Source organism: Cetorhinus maximus, chromosome 24, assembly GCF_964194155.1.
Source record: "Cetorhinus maximus chromosome 24, sCetMax3.hap1.1, whole genome shotgun sequence".
NCBI lineage: Eukaryota > Metazoa > Chordata > Chondrichthyes > Lamniformes > Cetorhinidae > Cetorhinus > Cetorhinus maximus.
In genome coordinates, this window is record NC_135902.1 from 33,478,537 (window position 1) to 33,498,228 (window position 19,692).

The following is a 19,692-nucleotide window of genomic DNA, read 5'->3' on the forward strand; positions in this document are numbered from 1 at the left end:
CTGTACCTCAACTCCCATTTATCTGCCCTTTCTCCATAACTCTTGATAGTTATATCTGACAACAAAAATCTGTTGATCTCAGTCTTCAAAATTTTAATTTGCCCAGCATCCACAACTTTTTGTGCAAGAGTGATCCAGAATTCCACTACCCTTTTGTGTGGAAAGAATGCTTCCTGATTTCATTCTTCACTGGCCTGGAAGGAAAGCTGAGCATGCTCCCTTCTTTTGTATATATTTCTTGGAGGCCCATGAAAAGTGTGGCACAAACCTGAGATAGGGACTGCCTCAGCGTCTGTGATGCACTGTGAAAAACTAATGACTCTTTTTCCTGTGTGCTTTCATCATCCCTTCCCTGCATAGCGCACTTTCCTTGAAGACAAGGGTGAAGGACAATAAATAGATCAATCCACGCAAGGCGTTCTTTTTTTTAAATGGAGGATTAGCGTACATCTAATATGAAATCATAATTTGACAAAAGTAAGGGGATGTGTCCATGAATGAAATATTCCTTGATACTTGGATACTAAAGTAACATGCTATGACTAATGTTTTAGCATCATATAAAAGGGCTCTACCTTTCTTTGAGAAATGTATTCCCACAGTTTTATTAAAATATTCACTGACCATTGCTATTGTAAATATTGTTAACTTCTAACCTTACAGGTTTATCTTTCAGAAAATTACAGTACCGTTAGCCATTAAGAAGCTATGCAAATGCTTGCCCCTTGCTCTGGTTAATTAATACACTCTTGTATCTTTCGTACAGAATCCAAGCCCGCACCTCTGTCGCCGATAGACTCTCAGCTGAAAGATCTGGACCTTAATGTTCTACTTGTCAATCCTGAGGGATCAACCATTGCCCAGCTGAATAACATAGAGAGCAATGAACGACCTCTCTTCTTTGTCCACCCAATTGAGGGATCGGTTGAGGCCTTCAAGGCACTTGCATCCAAAGTCAGCATTCCCTGCTACGGTCTACAGTGCACACAAGGTACAGGACAGGGCTACCCATTGTCTAAACGTGTTCCATCACAATCATCTTGGGGAATTCTTAGGAACCATCTAACTGAATACAGCTCACTCAAAAATGTTCAGATGCCAGCTAGATTTTCTGCAGCTATAGTTGCAGATATATTACTTTGTTGTGAAATACTGCATGATCTATGCTAATTTGAAAAAAAACCCAAAAAGTCCAAATATTGGCATTTGAAAATGGGGTTCAGACCAACTCAACAAAAGTAATCATGGGCCTAGATTTTTTGCTTTACTAAAATCGGGGCAAATGTTTGCAGGTTCAAGCCTCGACTGGGGAATTTGGCTGCAGAGGATGCTGAAATACTCCGGCAGGTCGATCTTAGTGTTGCTGTGCCAGCAATTACCAAGCAGCCCAGTCAAGTTTTGAATTTAAAGAAAAATTGGTGTTAACAGAGTTTCGCGTAAATGGCCCTTGCAGTGCTAGATACCGGAGACAAACAGGTTTTCCTCTGCAGCCAGGACTGCTATGGTGTATATGATGTGTTTCCCTTGCCCTAACTACCGCCTCCCCCCCCCCACAAAAGAACAAGGGCAGCAGGCTCACGGGAACACCATCACCTGCAAGTTCCTGCCAAGTCGCACAATATTTCCGACTTGAAACTGTATCACCGTTGCTTCACTGTTGCTGGGTCAAAATCTTGAAACACTCTCCCCAGCAGCACTGTGGGTGCACCTACACCACATGGACTGCAGCTCTTCAAGAAGATGGCTCACCACCACCTTTTCGGGGGGCAATTAGGGATGGCCAATAAATGCTGGTTTTGCTAGTGATACCTGCATCCCATGAATGAATAAAAAAGAACATGGTTTGCTGTTTAGAAGGGCGTCAATAGGAAATCCAGTGCTCCTGTCAAATTCCCCTGCCCTCTCTGTTGCACAGAGGGACCACAGAGGGTTGTGCACTTTGGCAATGTAAATGTGAAAAAGACTGTGATTGAGTACTGTAGATTATTACATTACACTAACTTTGTCTATTTTTTGTGCAGCTGCCCCACTGGACAGCATCCCAAACTTGGCTTCCTATTACCTTGGCTGTATTAAACAGGTCCAGCCTGAGGGGCCCTACAGAATTGCTGGTTACTCTTTTGGGGCGTGTGTAGCGTTTGAAATTTGCACACAGCTGCAAGCACAGGCTAACATGCCTCATCCTGTGGACTGCCTGATCTTACTCGATGGCTCTCACTCATATGTGGCTTCATACACCCAGGTATTATGCTGTCTACAGTGCACCTTTTCTCTATCCGCTCATTGCTTTCTGTTAAACAGAGGGCAGGTCACCTGGCTGGTGGAACTATTCTTTTCCCTCCCCCTTTTCATTTGTTTATCCCACCCTACTAAAGTGCTTGTTCGCCTAACAGTTTTCAGTTGTAATGAAGGGTACAGGCCTGAAGTGTCTTCCCTTTAGAAGCTGATTGACTTGCTCTGCATTTGCAGTGCTTTACTTTTTAATCTGCAGTGTATCTCAGTTCCTTTTCCCTATTGCATTCCTGTTACGCACACTGCCTGACTTCCTTGTCCATTGACTTCAATTGTACTTTGTTTCTCGTTGGCCATTTGGGCTTTGAAGTGAAGAGACCACATGACAGGAGTGTATAATGGTCTGATTCTGCCCTTTGCATTATTCTTAAGTCTGACTGCTTTAAATGCTGTCATTATGGAAAACATTAAGAAGGATTAAACCACTTTATTATGTAAAAAGAGCTGTGTGGCCATGATCAAAAGTTGCTTCGTTAATCAGTGACTGTCCTTTATCTTTGACCTGCCACAAAAATTTTTTAAAACTCTTTTAACCTTGTTTATTTTGCTGAGATCAGCACTGATATTCTTCTCTCTCCCTTGACTTCTAGAGTTACAAAGCAAAACTGACGACTGGAAATGATGCTGAAGCAGAAACCAAAGCAATGTGTGCATTTGTTGGGCAGTTCGCAAACACAGAACATAACAAGGTAGAGGCTGGGCGTATTTCAGGGGTGGGGGGCGGGAATCACTGGGAAAACAAGGTGGATGAATCACAAGGAGTCGGTCTGTGAGAGACAAACTGAAATGTTGTCACGTCTATTCCAACATCTACACAATTTATTTTGATGTCAGTGTATACTTCCCCTGGTATCCCCAGACAATTGTGGGTGAAGGGTGACGTCCCACCCTCAGTCTCCATTAAATTAGCTCCCTGCTAGCAATGAGAGGCATGATTTCGACCTGAGTATGATGCACAGTGATTTTCCTTCCCTCAATAGCATGATTACTGTTTAGCTGCTGCTTTGATGGTAACTTAAGGCATAACAGGTTAAATCTACATATACTGAGTGCCATTTGTTGCTGCTGCAATGAACTCTGTCACCACATTACCAATATTTAAGGGGTAAATCGTTGGCGGGTGACTCCTGCTCCTCTGCCTTTATTTGGGTGGGAGAACAATGGAAACCCCAGGAAAATGGCATATGAACTGTTTTCTTCTGAGATTTCCATGGTTCTTCAGCTGAAGTTGCAATGTGTGAGCAGAAAAAACCCCATGGAAATGTATTCCCTCAGCTTGATGGATAAGGAGATAGCTTTAAAGACTGACAAATATATATTTTGTCCGTAGTAGCAGGGGCTCTTGAAGGTGCAACGGGAAGGAATGTTCAGCATTGTTGAAATGAGATCATTACAAACTAAATGAAGCTAAAATATGAAAATTTTACCTTATTAAAACTGAATCCATTTGCACTGAACACATCAGTTAAATTGGGCTCTGCAACTCGAGTGGAAAATGTTATACAGTCTCTGAACTGCAACATAACCACAACATAAATAAACCTTCCCTTTTCTAAACATCCCTGAACACATTTGTGACTAGGAAGTAAAATTTTGTTGGTGACTGTTTCTTTAATTTCTTAGCTTTTAGTGTGCTCCGAATAAACACATCAGTTGTAATCTTGGTAAATTTACTGAAATGTAAAAATATTTTGAGTGACCATATTCATTCCTACATGGGGATTTCTGTGCAACAGCCTGATGCTCTTAGTTCAAAACTAATCATTTCCGATCTGTTTCTTTCTGCAGCTCTTTGAGAAGTTGCTACCACTGGAGAACTTGCAAGCAAGAGTCAATGCAGTTGTTGATATGATCACCACAAACCATAAAAGCATCAACCGTAAAACACTTAGTTTTGCAGCTACAGCTTTCTATTATAAACTTAAAGCAGCAGACGAGTATATCCCTGCTTCTAAATTTGGTGGAAACATCACACTGCTGCGAGCTAAGACCACCCATGAACTTCAAGAGGGTATGGGTGGAGATTACCAGCTCTCTGAGGTGAGCTGTTGTTTGTTGGATATCATTTTTATTCCTCATGTTGGTTGAATTGTTCTTTTTATTGGTTTGTAAACCTGCTTAGGTTCTTGGATCAAAATCCTGGAACTCCCTCTCTGACAGCACTGTGGGTGTACATACACCTCATGGACTCCAGCAATTCAAGAAGGCAGCTCACCACCATCACCTCGAGGGCAGCTAGGGATGGGCCACAAATGCTGGCCTTGCCAACAACACCCACATCCTGTGAAAGAATTTTTTTTTAATTCTCACATCAGCTTCTGCTTTCAGATGCTTTTCTTGTATTTGTCTTGTTGGTACAAGTGAGGAATACAAAATAAAGGTCCCTTACGCATTAGCTTGGTTATTCCTCTGAATGCATGGCTTTTCCACTGAATATGCACATACACACTGTGTTATCATTTATGGAATGCTTGCCATTCCCTTTCCCATACAGCCTCCTGATTTATATTTTTAATTCATTCACATGATGTGGCATCATTAGCAAGGCCAATATTTATGGCCCACCCTTAAGTGACCTTGAGAAGGTGGTGGTGACCTTTCTGCTTGACCTGCTGCAGTCTGCATGGCGAAGATATTTCCACAATACTGTTAAGAGAGGGAGTTCCAGGATTTTGACCCATCAAGGATGAAGGAATGGTGATATATTTTCAAGCCAAGAATGAGTGTGACTTGGAGGGGAATTTGCAGGTGGTGATGTACCCATGCACCTGCTGCCCTTGTCCTTCTAGGCGGTAGAGGTGGTGGGTTGGAAAGGTGCTGTCGAAGGAGCCTTGTTGTGAGTTCCTGCAGTGCACCTTGTAGATGGCACACACTGCCACTGTGCATCAGTGGTGGAGGGAGTGAATGTTTAAGGTGGTGGATGAGGTGTCGATCCAGCGGGCTCTTTCAGTTTGTCCTTCCCTACACCAACCAGCCAGAGGGCTTTCTCACTGCCACATTATATTGTGGGTTGGGATCTCAAATCCACTAAAAGCCAGAACTAAGTTGTTTTTTTACTTTATCTCCTCACTTGAGGAGAAAGGACAGTGAAGGTAGTCCAATGCACTATCTTGTTCTCTACATAAGCCTTTTAAGAATGCATTATTCCAAACATACCTGGTTTCTGAAAGTCTAAATGCTGATATCAGCCACTTTCATCTGATTCTGAATGCAAGATTTGAAAGTCCTTTGCAGTAAATCTCTTTACAGGTGATCCTCTATATCTATATTCCAGAGGGTGATTTTTGGTCAGAGCTCTGTAGAAGTATTGAGCTGATGGCCCCTTGTGTAAATTTACTTTGTAAATGTAAATTAAAACTCCTGCCTTATGAGTAAACACTTGGGTCATTATAAGATTAACTTATTCTTTTGTCAGAGTGAAGCCCTTGGCCAGGATTTTCCGCGCAGGGGGTGGGGCCAGCTTGCCAACGTGTAAAATGACGCGGGATGACATGGGGCGGAACTCCCGACATCACCCCGCCTCATTTCAATTTTCCGGTAGGCGGGGGCTCAGCAGAATCAGCTGTGCACCCACTGACCTGTCAATGGCCAATTGAGGCCATTGACAGAGTCATTGAAGTAATTAATGGACCTTCCCGTCCAACCTTAAGGTTGGCGAGCAGGCCAGGAGCCCTGGCGGGCATTAGAAAAAGCATGAAACCTCATCCACAGGCGGGATGATTTTTTCAGATGAGAAAGCGAAAGTGCGCGCACTCAGCTCAGGGAATACCCCCCCCCCCCGCCCACACAGGACGTCATTAATTGGCCCGCCCAGGTAAAATGGTGGCACGCCCGCAATTGGGGGCGCTGATCGGAGGGGCGCCTCCATGTGCCTGCTCTTGAACTTCACACCGCACCCCCCCCCTCGACAGGGGAAAAATTTGCCCCTTGTCTTAGAACTGTAGAGACATGAAAGAAGGACCTTGTGACAATATTTGTCAACAGGTACTCAAGACAAGCGAGATGTGTATTGTATCGTTAGAATTACTGTTAGGTCAGAAGCGTTACAAAATGAAAAACTTAATGTTCACCTAAATCTAATGTTCTAGGAATGCAAAATGTCCAAGTTTCAGCCCTCAGCTCCAGTTTATGATAAAATAGCCAGAGATACAGAGTGCAACTCTTTAATCATGTTTTTGTGGGTTAGCCGTAGCTTAGTTAGTAACACTTTTTTGCCTCCAAGCCAGAAGGTTGTCGTTTCAAGCCCTGTTGCAGGACTTGAACCCAAAAACCGAGGTTGGCACTCTAGTGCAGTACTGACAGAGTGTAGCAATGTTAGAGATGCTGTCTTTCAGGTGAGACATTAAACCTTGACCCCATTTACCCTCTCTCGGGTGGATGTAAAAGATCCCATGGTATTAAATTGGAGAAAAGCTGGGGAGTTATCCCTGGCATCCCGTCCAACATTCGCAGAATGAATTTATCGCATTCCTGTTTGAGGGAGCCTGTCTGCAAATTGGCTGCCAGGTTTCCTATCTTACAATGGTATATACACTTCAAAAGTACTCAATTGGCTGCAAAACACCATGGGACATCCTGAACCGAAGGATGCTATATAAATGCAAGTCTTTTGCTTTTCAATTACCTACTCTACCTGCCCATTGGGAAACTGATGAAAATTGTATGCACTGTTGGTCGAGGGGTAGTGAAACTCAGTTTTCTGACAGGCAAGTTAGGTTACAATAATCACTACGATATTTTTCTAAAGAAAATGTGACGAATTTCATCTTTATTTCCATCTCACTCTTCCACCTCCAGGTTTGCGATGGGATGGTCTTAATTCATGTGATTGAAGGAGATCATTGGACATTCTTAAAGGGGGCATCAGTGGATTCTGTTGTCAGCATCATCCACAACACTTTGGCGGAGCCACGAGTTGCTGCTAGGGAGGGCTGAACCAGAAGATTTATATGTTGTCCAATCAGCCATCGTTCCTGGCGCGTGCAATAGATTGTACAGCTGTCGAGTCTTTTCGCACAATGATGTTGTTGCAAAAACTAATTTCGTGTGGCTTAGTTGTAGTTCAAGGCAGTAAATATAGTGCTTAATGGAGAAACTGGTACATAGCTGGACCAAAATGGGCAAACAAAAAAAAACTGACTGATCTATTTCTGAGACATTCATTGTCTATGAGGAAATAGAAATTGATGATGCCGCAGTTTTTAATTTGCCCAGTTGAATAGCTAGTAAAACAACGATGTATGTGGAACCTACCAATAGCATGATCCATTCCTCTGTATTTTTTTTCCACAAAAGTTATGTTTATAATTTTTCTCCCAAACTGTAAACTATTTGTGTTTTTGTGTGTTGAATAAAATAAAGGTCAGTTCTGTTATTTTTAGTATGAAGTCTGGTATTGCGAAAAGGGTTAAAAAAAAAAAAAATCGCTGTTACACATGGAACAGTCAGATGATAAGTGCCTGGCTCTGAATCAGAAGATACTGAATTCGAGTCCCAGGAATCCAGGAGTCTCTCACCATTTCGATTCACCTCTCCAGATTGAATGAAGCTGCTGATAAGAACAATGGCCATGATGAGCCTGTCCATTGTGTTGAATGAGAAGCTGACACCTTTATCCTCCGGCTCTTCCAATGGCAGTGCCTGTCAGCAAATGACAGTTGTAACAAATCCCATCTTTCCGACTCTGCTGGCCCTGTAGACGTAAGGCGAATTTTGGGGCGGAGGAAGTAGGGAACACTGAATGCAGCCCTAAATATTTTACTAAAGCAACTGATGGTACCTAGACAAAATTGTAAAATACTACGTGCGCAGAAGAGAAACCCTGGCTGATTTACAAGGAGATAGCAGAAAATGTTTTTCCCCCCTTTTTTTTGATGGATGTCAATTATTTTTTGCCCCTCCTGCCGCAACAAGTGGTCAGATAATTAACAGACATTTCTGGTGCACTCGCTGGATACTTTGCAGATTCAACTGAACCACCTTCATCAAAACCAAATCACACAAGGGGATCTCTAATTCAAAACAAGGGACCTGATGATAGGAACATTTTACATGGTCAATTAATAATTCTGCATTTCGTAAAAGCTGGGGTAATTCAGCAAAGCACCAGTGTGTGCATTGCGTGTGTCACCATTATCGTCCTGTAGAACTCCATTAAACTGATGAAATGTTCAATCCGAAAATATTGAACAAAGAGGTACTATATAATTTTTTTTGACAATGCGCCAAATAATTTTACATGGGAGGGGTTTTCACAAATTCATGGAAGTGGGCCGATCCTGCTGTTTGAAGTATCATTAGCAAACAAACGTCATTGAATTTATTTCATGTATTTTCTGACTTAGGATATTTTCCTTGGTTTTATAAAACAGCTATTCTGGGCCGTATGGCTTACATTTTATGTTTTAATAAAAATGCAATATCTGGTTTAAAATTCATTTTGTAGAACAGAGCAATGATTAAAGATTATGACTTTTTAGGAGCAATTTCAGTTAATTATATATTTGAAAGGATTAAGTAGCTTGTCAATTTTTTGACAATGCAGTACTTGTGCCATTAAATCTGCTATTTCTCAAGAGGATGTAATTAAATTTGACTAACTATAAAGCTTAATTGCTATCTGCTCCTCTGTCCCAGCTATCCTGACTACTGTAGATTATGATCATGCAAGACAAATTGTAGTTATAACATGTATTATTCTATCCAAGGCATTGCAATCTGTAGCATCAAATATCAAATAAAACTTGAAATCACTTTCAGTTTAAACTGTGGTTATCTCTGATTCCGATTTGTTACCAGTTTTATCCAGTGTTTCAAAGTTGCTTCCTTCGATGAGATTTAACATTTTGGGACTGTTTTCTGAATTGCACTTGTATGAGTTGCAATACCCTCTTAATGCATTGTAGCATAACCCTGAACATTTATTGTGACACAGTCAAACAAGACCTAGTGAAATTCCCTGGAGATTTGACTGAGAGTATATTGTAGTAGAGCTTTTCAACCATTTCATCCTTGTATTAACAATGGCATCTTTTATCACTGCCCAAGTTTGGCAAAGTTACAATCAATATTGTTAAGAATAACAGCAGGTGAAAATATCTGAAGGTTGTCACAGGACACAGAAGCTTAAAAAATAGACTAAAACTCATGGCAGCGAAGGGAAGAAATGCTTCTCATATTAAATTGTAACTATTCTTCATAGCTTGTTTCTGATTTTATACAACTAGTCCATCAAAGAAATCTTGTCCCAGAGAGAAGTTTGTCAAAAATAAATAAATAATGAAAATCTGCCTGCCCAAGTGCATTATATCATTGGGGCAGCAAGGAGGCAGCCAAAGCCGACCAGGGGGAAGCAGAAGAAATGTCCCGTGTCACTCCAACCACCAAGGCCCCCAGGGAGCTCAACGGGACAAAGGAGGACACAGAGAGAGACAAGGTGGAGAAAGAGATTGAGGCAACAGAGAGCCAATCAACAGCACTACCCCCTGAACCTCCCAGTCCTCAGGACAGCGAATCAATGGAGGAGGAGACAGCAGTGGAAAAGCAGCAGGGGGAGTGGCGGACGGTGAAGAACAAGAAAAGTAAGAGGGAGCGAAGAAGAAGCAAAGGCGTTTCCCAGAGAAGCGGCAAGAGGCGTCTCCCATCCGACACAGATGACAACGGCAGCAACTCTTCGGATGATGAAGTGCCAGAGCGGCACCGACAGAAGAGGCGGCAAAGCTCCAGGGCGTTGGAGGACGAGACACCCGAGCTCCAGAAAATTGGAGACAACAAGGAGACCAGCGCACCCCAACTTTGCCTGCAACCTGAGGAGGCCAGTGCACCACAGCCCCTGGAATCTGGGAGCAGTGAGGCAATCATCGCACCCCAGCTCCAGGAAGCCGGGAACAGCAACACCCCAGAGGGGGTGAGTTTTGGAGAAGCTTCTCCAGCAAAGGTCATCTCAAAACCCGCTCTCTACGTGAACCTCCAGATGCCACCGGAGCAGAACACGGCCAAGGAGATCTACCTCAGCCCATCCAAAGTGAAGGAATTTGAGCTCACTACGGGTATGAAGGAGCAGACTAAAGGTCTGGGACTCTCAGAGACAGTGGGTTTGGTAGGAGAATAAATGCTTTAAAATGGGTTTAAAGATTGTATCCATAAATGTGCGTAGCATTAAATCTACTACGCGATGTGTTGCGACCTTGGACTACCTAGCCAAGGTCAAAGCTGACCTGTTGTTTCTGCAGGAGTGTGCGATACCGCACCTCAGCTCCTACAGGCAATGGTCACGATGGTGGTCCCATGGGCCATCGATCTGGTCGGGCGGAAACGACTCTCGTTCCTCCGGCCTGGGTATTCTGCTGTGGGGAGGCAACTTCACCGTCTCCGAGGTCAAGGAGGTGGTGGGCGGGCGACTCCTCGTAGCAGACGTAATGTACAAGAACGCTCCACTCCGGTTAATTAACGTGTATGGCCCGGCACAAGGGGCTGAGCGGCTGGAGGTTTTTCAGCAGCTCCCACTGCTGCTGGCGACCTCCAGACCGGTCATTCTGGGCGGGGACTTCAACTGCATCATCGATGCGGCTGGACGATCCGGCAGGGCCGGCAGCAGATTGGACGCTACGTCCAGATCCCTGATGGAAACAGTTAAGGATGCCAAGCTGCACGACGTCTTCAGCAACCCTGCAGACGGAGCGCAGCGTAGATACACCTGGTCGCGGCCAGACGGGTCCATTCGTTCCAGGATAGACTTCCTGTTTGTGTCCCGTGCATTCACAGTCAGATCCACCGAGGTCAAGCCGGTGTTCTTCTCTGACCACTGCCTCCTACTGGCGGACTGCCACTTGGAGAAGGACCTGAGGGTGGGCAGGGGGGCATGGAAGCTAAATGTGCAACTGCTGACCCCAGAGAACATTGAGGAGCTCAAGAGGGATTACAAAGGTTGGAGAACCGTGAAACCCCTCTTTGAGTCCCTGACACACTGGTGGGAAGCGATCAAGGGAAGCATCAAGAGGTTTTTCATCCTCAAAGGCACCCAGAAAGCTAGAAAGGAACAGAGGGAAATGTCCCGACTCCAGAAAAAGATGCAGAATCTGCTCCGGCTGCAGTCGATGGGGGTCGATGTCAAGGAGGAGCTCCAAGAGGTGAAGGGCCAGCAAGCCTCGCACTTTGCCTCAGAGGCCTCCAAGATCATCTTCCGTTCCAGAGTCCGCTCCGTGGAGCAGGATGAGACGTGCTCACGTTTCTTCTTCCAAAAGGTACACAGAGAGCGCTCTGTGATCAGCAGCCTGAAGGAAGAAGACGGCTCAGTAAAGTCATCACGGTCCGACATTCTGAGGATCAGCAAATCCTTTTATGCCGGACTGTATGACGTGAAGCCCACGGACAGCACGGCCTCCCAGTCCTTCCTGTCCTCTATCACGGAGGTCTTAGACCACAGTACGCGGGAGAGCCTAGACAAACCGCTAACTCCTGATGAACTGACTAAGGCCCTTGAGTCCTTCGAGAAGAGTAAAACTCCCGGAAGCGACGGCTTGCCGGCGGAGTTGTATTCGGCTCTGTGGGACTTGATCGGCCCGGACCTGCTAGGAGTGTACGAGAGTATGCTCCTGGCCGGTAGTATGTCAGAATCCATGAGGAAAGGCATCATCACCCTCATCTACAAGCACAAGGGGGAAAGGGAGGAAATTAGAAATTGGCGACCCATTTCACTGTTGAATATGGACTATAAGATTCTGTCCAAGGTCATCGCCAATCGGGTCAAATCCGCTCTGGAATTGGTGATTCACCCTGACCAGACCTGCTCTGTGCCAGGCAGGAAGATCTCTGACAGCCTGGCGCTGCTCAGGGATACGATTGCCTATGTACAGGACAGGGGTGTGGATACCTGCCTCATCAGCTTGGATCAGGAGAAGGCCTTTGACAGAATATCGCACACCTACATGGGGGATGTGCTCTCCAAAATGGGGTTTGGGGAGGGAATTCGAAATTGGATCCAACTGCTCTACACTAACATCAGTAGCGCAGTCTCAATCAATGGGTGGGAAACAGATAGCTTTCCGATTAAATCTGGAGTCAGGCAGGGCTGTCCTCTCTCGCCTGTCCTTTTCGTGTGTTGCATAGAACCCTTTGCCGAGTCCATCAGGAAGGATCCGGGCATAAGAGGAGTGACGATCCCAGGCAGTGGAGGCACTCAGGTAAAAGCCTCCCTGTACATGGACGACGTCGCCGTCTTCTGCTCGGATCCGCTGTCGGTGCGCAGACTGATGCACATCTGCGACCAGTTCGAACTGGCCTCGGGAGCCAAGGTAAATCGTGGGAAGAGCGAGGCCATGTTCTTTGGGAACTGGGCTGACCGATCCTTTGTCCCCTTCACTGTCAGGGCTGACGGCCTGAAGGTGCTGGGGATATGGTTCGGAGGGACCGGGGCATGCGTTAGAAACTGGAAGGAGCGAGTGGCTATGGTGAAAAGGAAACTGGGCATGTGGGAGCGACGCTCCCTCTCCATTGCGGGAAAGAACCTGGTCATCAGGTGTGAGGTACTCTCGCTGTTGCTGTACGTGGCGCAGGTCTGGCCCATTCCAGACTCCTGCGCGATGGCGATCACTCGAGCCATCTTCCGCTTTATCTGGAGGTCGAAAATGGATCGTGTCCGCAGGGACGCGATGTACAAGCCTCTAGATAAAGGGGGAAAAAACGCGCCCAACATCGCCCTCATACTGATGGCCACCTTTGTGTGTGGCTGCATCAAGCGGTGCGTAGACCCTCAGTACGCAAACACCAAGTGTCACTACGTGCTGAGGTTCTACCTGTCCCCGGTGTTGCGAAGGATGGGTCTGGCCACGCTGCCGCGGAACGCTCCAAGTAGTTGGACCGTGCCGTACCACCTGTCCCTGGTGGAAAAATTTATGCAGAAAAACACCTTTGACCACAAGTCCATCAGGCAGTGGTCAGCACGTAACGTCCTAGAGGCCCTGAGGGAAAAGGAGAGGGTGGACCCTGTGGGATGGTTCCCCGAGCAGACTGTCAAAGTCATTTGGCAGAATGCCTCATCGCCAGAACTTTCCAACAAGCACCAAGACGTAGCTTGGCTGGTGGTGAGAAAGGCCCTCCCCGTCAGATCCTTCCTACATGCCAGGAGGCTCACCCCCTCTGCACGTTGCCCTCGAGGTGGCTGTGGTGGGGAAGAGACCGTTGTTCACCTCCTTGTGGATTGTGCCTTTGCAAAGAAAGTCTGGAGAGAGATGCAGTGGTTGCTGTCGAGGTTCATCCCGAGCAGTTCTGTGACACAGGACTCTGTGCTCTACGGGCTGTTCCCAGGGACACACACCGAGACAAACATCAACTGCAGCTGGAGGATCATCAACTCGGTGAAAGAGGCGCTTTGGTCCACCCGAAACTTGTTGGTCTTCCAGCACAAAGAGTTGTCCCCGACCGTTTGTTGCGGACTGGCACAATCCAAAGTCCAGGACTACGTGCTGAGGGACGCACTAAAGCTTGGGGCAGCTGCCGCAAAGGCGCAATGGGGAAGGGTCGCTGTCTAAGACCTTTCTACCACAGCGCACCGAGAGACTGGGAACTGTTTAGAGCCCCTTGGGCTGTACAGATCAAAATGAAAGGCTGTAAATGACTGTAATATTGTTTGTACTGATGCACCTGGTGATACATTTTGTAAAAGTTTAACCTGGATTGTACCCTTGTAATGTTGTTTTTGAAATGGTTTTGAATGTGATTGAAGATAATTTATGAATAAAGTATATTTTTACAAAAAAAAAGCAAGGAGGCAATCTGGTGGCAAGAATTGTCTTCAGTCCATTCTGGGAGCATTTGTAATGCAGGGAATTAATCTTAGAAGAAATCATAACATAATTTGATGCTTCTCATTCTATTCACATCGCCTTAGCCCAAGGCCTACTTTCACCTTAGAGTAAAGTGAGTGGATTTTGCCAAGCTTCAAGCATGTCTGAGGAGGCTAGTTCCACCTTGAGGTACAAAGTCAAGTTTAGTCAGGAAGAGTCAACAAGGAATCTCTCTCAACTAATTCTTTAGCTAGCTAGCCAGCACTGGAGTAAATTTAGTTAGTACAATTAACTAAAGGTCAGATTGAAACAAGATAGGCAATCTGTATTTTCCACCACATGAAACAATTGCACAATCTCCAGGCACAATCAACAGCCTGCTATATGGCTTGTATATACACTGTACTGCCCCAGTTCACTCATCTCCACATTCAGATCTCCTTAACACCCTGCTTAGACCTGGCTGACTAAAAATAATTTGAATTCTACTTGTAATTATTGAAACTACTTGATTGTTTTTATTTTACTTGCTGTCAATATGGAGGGGAATATTAGGAATTGCATCCATGATCTTTGTTATGGCATTGACTTTTTGAACATTGTTATTATGAAACAGCTTGATGGCCGGTGGGCTGTATTCACTTACAATCCAAAATGCTGTGCAGTGATGATTGACCCATGTACAACAGTAAACCCTGAATAAAGCAGATTTCACACCAAAATTTACATAGCATTTCTATTATGTTTCCAGTTCGTGGATGGCTGGCTCACAAGCTAAACGAGCTAAAACAATAGTTTTTACACTTGAATAATACATTGAAGCAAAGCTACTCAAATTGAGAGAAGTGGTATTATCTTGGTAACTGTATCCTACAGAAGCTTTTCTCTTCACTGCTCACGCAATGATTAGAGAAATTTCGATGGGAAAGGGTTTATGGCAAATACTTGATCAAAGAAAAAAATCGATTAGAAAGGAGAAAAATGGTCTAATTCAATAAAGAATGGCAGTTAACCAATGAGGAATAAGATGACAAGTGACCACTGCATTCCACAATCATTATATGTGTATTTTTTTTTAATGGGTTAGGGTATATAAAATATCCTACCACATTGATGAATGTTGAAGATAAAATGGGGACAACAATTGAAGAAAACACTCAGCCAAAAATTTAGTTAAAATATCTGCTAATTATTTACCAAAAATCCACTATAAACATATTACATAGCAAAAAATCATAATACAAGTTATAGTTCATAAGCTTCATTTATGAAGGATTGGGCCAGCCTGTTTATGGATTTCATAATTCACATCCTGGAACTGGTCATATATAATTACATCTATTTATCCCTTCATCAGGGGCAGCCTGTTTTGCAAAATTGCGCCCCAGCACCTATAGAACAGGACTTTTATAATTCTTTTCCTGGTTTTTGAATTATGAAAAATGTATCACTGATGGTAACTTAATGTCCTCCCATATTTGTGAACATGGTAATGTCAATATAACTAACATATAACTTAATGCAACTATTCTGTCAATATAACTAACATCTAACTTAATCTAACTTAACAACTACCTCACGGAGGCTGAGCGTCAACTCGCAGACACTTCCTCCTACCTCTCCCTGGACCATGACCCCACCACTGAACATCAAGCCATTGTTTCCAGGACTGTCACTGACCTCATCTCCTCTGGAGATCTTCCTCCCACAGCTTCCAACCTGATAGTCGCCCAACCTCGGACAGCCCGCTTCTACCTCCTACCCAAAATCCACAAACAGAACTGTCCTGGCAGACCGATCGTGTCAGCCTGTTCCTGCCCCACGGAACTCATTTCTCGTTATCTTGACTCCCTTCTCTCTCCCCTTGTCCTGTCCCTTCCCACCTACATCCGTGATTCCTCTGACACCTTACGTCACATCAACAATTTCCAGTTCCCTGGCCCCAACCGCTTCCTCTTCACCATGGACGTCCAATCCCTCTACACCTCCATCCCCCACCAGGATGGTCTGAGGGCCCTTAGCTTCTTCCTTGAACAGAGGCCCGAACAATCCCCATCCACCACTACTCTCCTCCGTCTGGCTGAACTTGTTCTCACACTGAACAATTTCTCCTTTAACTCCTCTCACTTCCTCCAAATAAAAGGTGTGGCTATGGGTACCCACATGGGCCCCAGCTATGCCTGTCTCTCTATGGGGTATGTGGAACATTCCTTGTTCCAGTCCTACTCCGGCCCCCTCCCACAACTCTTTCTCCGGTACATCGATGATTACTTCGGTGCTGCTTCATGCTCTCGTCGGGGCCTGGAAAAATTTATTAATTTTGCTTCCAATCTCCACCCCTCCATCATTTTCACATGGTCCATCTCTGACACTTCCCTTCCCTTCCTTGATCTCTCTGTCTCAATTTCTGGTGATAGACTGTCCACCAATATCCATTACAAGCCTACCGACTCCCACAGCTACCTTGACTACAGCTCCTCACACCCCGCTTCCTGTAAGGACTCCATCCCATTCTCTCAGTTCCTTCGCCTCCGTCGCATCTGTTCTGATGATGCTACCTTTAAAAACAGTTCCTCTGACATGTCCTCCTTCTTCCTTAACCGAGGTTTTCCACCCATGGTTGTTGACAGGGCCCTCAACCGTGTCCGGCACATCTCCCATGCATCCGCCCTCACGCCTTCTCCTCCTTCCCAGAAACATGATAGGGTCCCCCTTGTCCTCACTTATCACCCCACCAGCCTCCGCATTCAAAGGATCATCCTCCGACATTTCCGCCAACTCCAGCATGATGCCACCACCAAACACATCTTCCCTTCACCCCCCCTGGTGGCATTCCGTAGGGATCGTTCCCTCCGGGACACCTTGGTCCACTCCTCCATCACCCCCTACTCCTCAACCCTCACCTATGGCACCTCCCCATGCCCACGCAGAAGATGCAACACCTGCCCCTTCACTTCCTCTCTCCTCACCGTCCAAGGGCCCAAACACTCCTTTCAAGTGAAGCAGCATTTCACTTGCATTTCCCCTGACTTAGTCTACTGCATTCGTTGCTCCCAATGCGGTCTCCTCTACATTGGAGAGACCAAACGTAAACTGGGCGACCGCTTTGCAGAACACCTGCGGTCTGTCCGCAAGAAAGACCCAAACCTCCCTGTCGCTTGCCATTTTAACACTCCACCCTGCTCTCTTGCCCACATGTCTGTCCTTGGCTTGCTGCATTGTTCCAGTGAAGCCCAACGCAAACTGAAGGAACAGCACCTCATCTTCCGACTAGGCACTTTACAGCCTTCCGGACTGAATATTGAATTCAACAACTTTAGATCTTGAACTCCCTCCTCCACCCCCACCCCCTTTCCGTTTCTTCCCCCTCCCTTTTGTTTTTTCCAATAATTTATATAGATTTTTCTTTTCCCACCTATTTCCATTATTTTTAAATCTATACCTGTAATGCCCTGTCAGTCTTTCCACCCCATCCCCACTAGAGCTGTACCTTGAGTGTCCTACCATCCATTCTTAATTAGCACATTCTCTTAGATAATATCATCACCTTTTACACGTCTTTGTTCCTTTGTCTGTGACATCTTTTGATTATCTGCTCCTATCACTGCTTGCTTGTCCCTACAACCACCCCCCTCAACTTCTCTCCCCCCACCCCACCTTAAACCAGCTTATATTTCACCCCTCTCCTAACTTTACTCAGTTCTGCTGAAGGGTCATGAGGACTCGAAACGTCAACTCTTTTCTTCTCCGCCGATGCTGCCAGACCTGCTGAGTTTTTCCAGGTAATTCTGTTTTTGTTTCTAACTTAATGCAACTATTCTGTCAGTATAACTAACATATAACTTAAAGCAACTATTCTGTCAATATAACTAACATATAACTTAGAGCAACTATTCTGTCAATATAACATATAACTTAGAGCAACTATTCCGTCAATATAACTTGCTGTTTCCTCTGGGTTATTTGCATTTTAATGTGCAAAAGAGGCCGGGGAATTTCTACTCTAAATGTCGCAAGGATTCAGGAGGGAATTAAAATCCCAAGTTTCATTCCTTTGTGACACGGGCAGTGAGTTGGTGTGCGAGCCCGGGTAATTCCCTGTGCGGCCAGAGGCGGTGCTGTAGCCCGGACTGAACGCGGTGTCAGGCTTTCGTTTCCAGCCGGAGCTGAGAGGCGGAGGGACCCGGCCGGCGGTCAGATTATCGGAGCGGACACGGAGCCAGGAGCAGGTGAGCAGGGCAGAAACGGGGAGAGGGGTAAGAGGAGGGGGGGAGGGATTGCAGGGAGGAAAGGAGCTCAGTAACACCAGGCGGGGCGGGAAGGACAGGCCGAGATGTAAAGGACGAAGGCGGGAGGTGAAGAAAGAAAGTCTGGCGTTGACCTAGCGCCGTTCACAGCCCGAGGACTCCCCAAAGCGCTTTGTAGCCAATTAAGTACTTTTTTTAAGATAAAGTGTAGCCACTGTTATGATGCAGGAAACGTGACAGCCAATTTGTGCACAGCAAGATCTCACAAACATCCGTGTGACAATTAACCAAGTGATTGTTTTCTAGTGGTGTTGGTGGAGGGATGAATGTTGGTCACAATCCTGGGAGAACTCGGCTGCTCTTTGAAAAGTGACCATGTGACCTCTAGTTTCCACCTGAGAGGCCGGACAGTGCCTGGGCTTAATAGCGCACCTGAAAGATGACACCTCTGACAGAGCAGCTCCCTCAGTACTGCACTGAAGTGTCAGCATAGCTTTTGTGCTCAAGGCTCTGGAATAGGACTTGAACACGCAATCTTCTGACTCAGAGATCCAAGTGCCACCGCTGGGAGGGAGTGAGATGGAATGGAAGAGGGAAGGATAGTGAAAAGGAGAGATAACCAGGAAAAATTGGAGAAAAAGGCACCTGGTTGCTGAATAACAAATCTCTCAGCCACTTTCTTGATTGGCTGGTACTAACAGGCTCTCTGTTTAATTTCTTAAGGAAACAAATTTTTAACAGATAACTAGAGCACAATAGAAAGTTCTATGCCCAAACTAGTTAGAAAGCATGGGCTACTTGGCTATACAGTTTGATTCTGTTAGATAAAGCATACTTGTACAATATAAAATTATTTTTTCTCTGAACACAATAAGGGGGAAGCTAAGATATTCAAAATTAATATTTTTTGACAGGATAATTGGGTGGTTTTCATGAGATGACAAGTAAGGGGACATAGATGATGTATTATTGTATCATCACTAAGACCAAAGGAGATTGAACAGAATTTTTATACAAGCTTATTAGAACATGGGAAGTTTTTTTTATCACAAGTCACTGTTGTGGGAAAGACTAACACCATTTAAAATGGAATTGGATAAGGGAAAACTGAGACTAGTAGATAGCTCCAATGAAAGAGCTAGCATAGGCACACTGGATGCGATGGTCTCTATACTGTGGGCTTGATGATTCTGTAATTCAAAACATATTTGGACTCAATTGTAAATGTCACACACCAGTGCACTTGTTTCAAGTGAGGCAAATGCTTGCATGACCAGCAAGTTCCTTGAATTTAAAAAATGTGTAAGTGAAGTGTGCATGCATCTGTGCCAAAGTCATAGATTCGGGTGGGGATTGTTGGGGAGGAGTTG

General features: G+C 45.2%; 2 protein-coding genes across 4 annotated transcripts in view; both read left to right on the plus strand.

Annotated features, from left to right (window-relative positions):
- The window catches only part of fasn (fatty acid synthase), an 88,756-nt gene extending 79,699 nt beyond the window's left edge, over positions 1 to 9,057 (plus strand). The window contains exons 39-43 of the mRNA XM_078570973.1: positions 767 to 991; positions 2,022 to 2,242; positions 2,883 to 2,981; positions 4,081 to 4,332; positions 7,090 to 9,057. Of these exons, the coding sequence (XP_078427099.1) occupies positions 767 to 991; positions 2,022 to 2,242; positions 2,883 to 2,981; positions 4,081 to 4,332; positions 7,090 to 7,227 (935 nt within the window). The 3' untranslated portion in view covers positions 7,228 to 9,057. The remainder of the gene's footprint in view (positions 1 to 766; positions 992 to 2,021; positions 2,243 to 2,882; positions 2,982 to 4,080; positions 4,333 to 7,089) is intronic.
- A 9,143-nt stretch (positions 9,058 to 18,200) lies between these two features.
- Positions 18,201 to 19,692, plus strand: part of dus1l (dihydrouridine synthase 1-like (S. cerevisiae)) — a 60,662-nt gene continuing 59,170 nt past the window's right edge. The window contains exon 1 of one of the 3 annotated variants that reach the window (XM_078570975.1): positions 18,201 to 18,304. Coding sequence is in view for 1 of the 3 variants with exons in the window: in XM_078570974.1 (XP_078427100.1) it covers positions 19,547 to 19,624 (78 nt within the window). In the remaining 2 variants the exon portion in view is untranslated. Of the gene's footprint in view, positions 18,332 to 19,517; positions 19,625 to 19,692 lie in introns of those variants that run through there. The other 2 variants (XM_078570976.1, XM_078570974.1) reach the window with 2 other exon arrangements.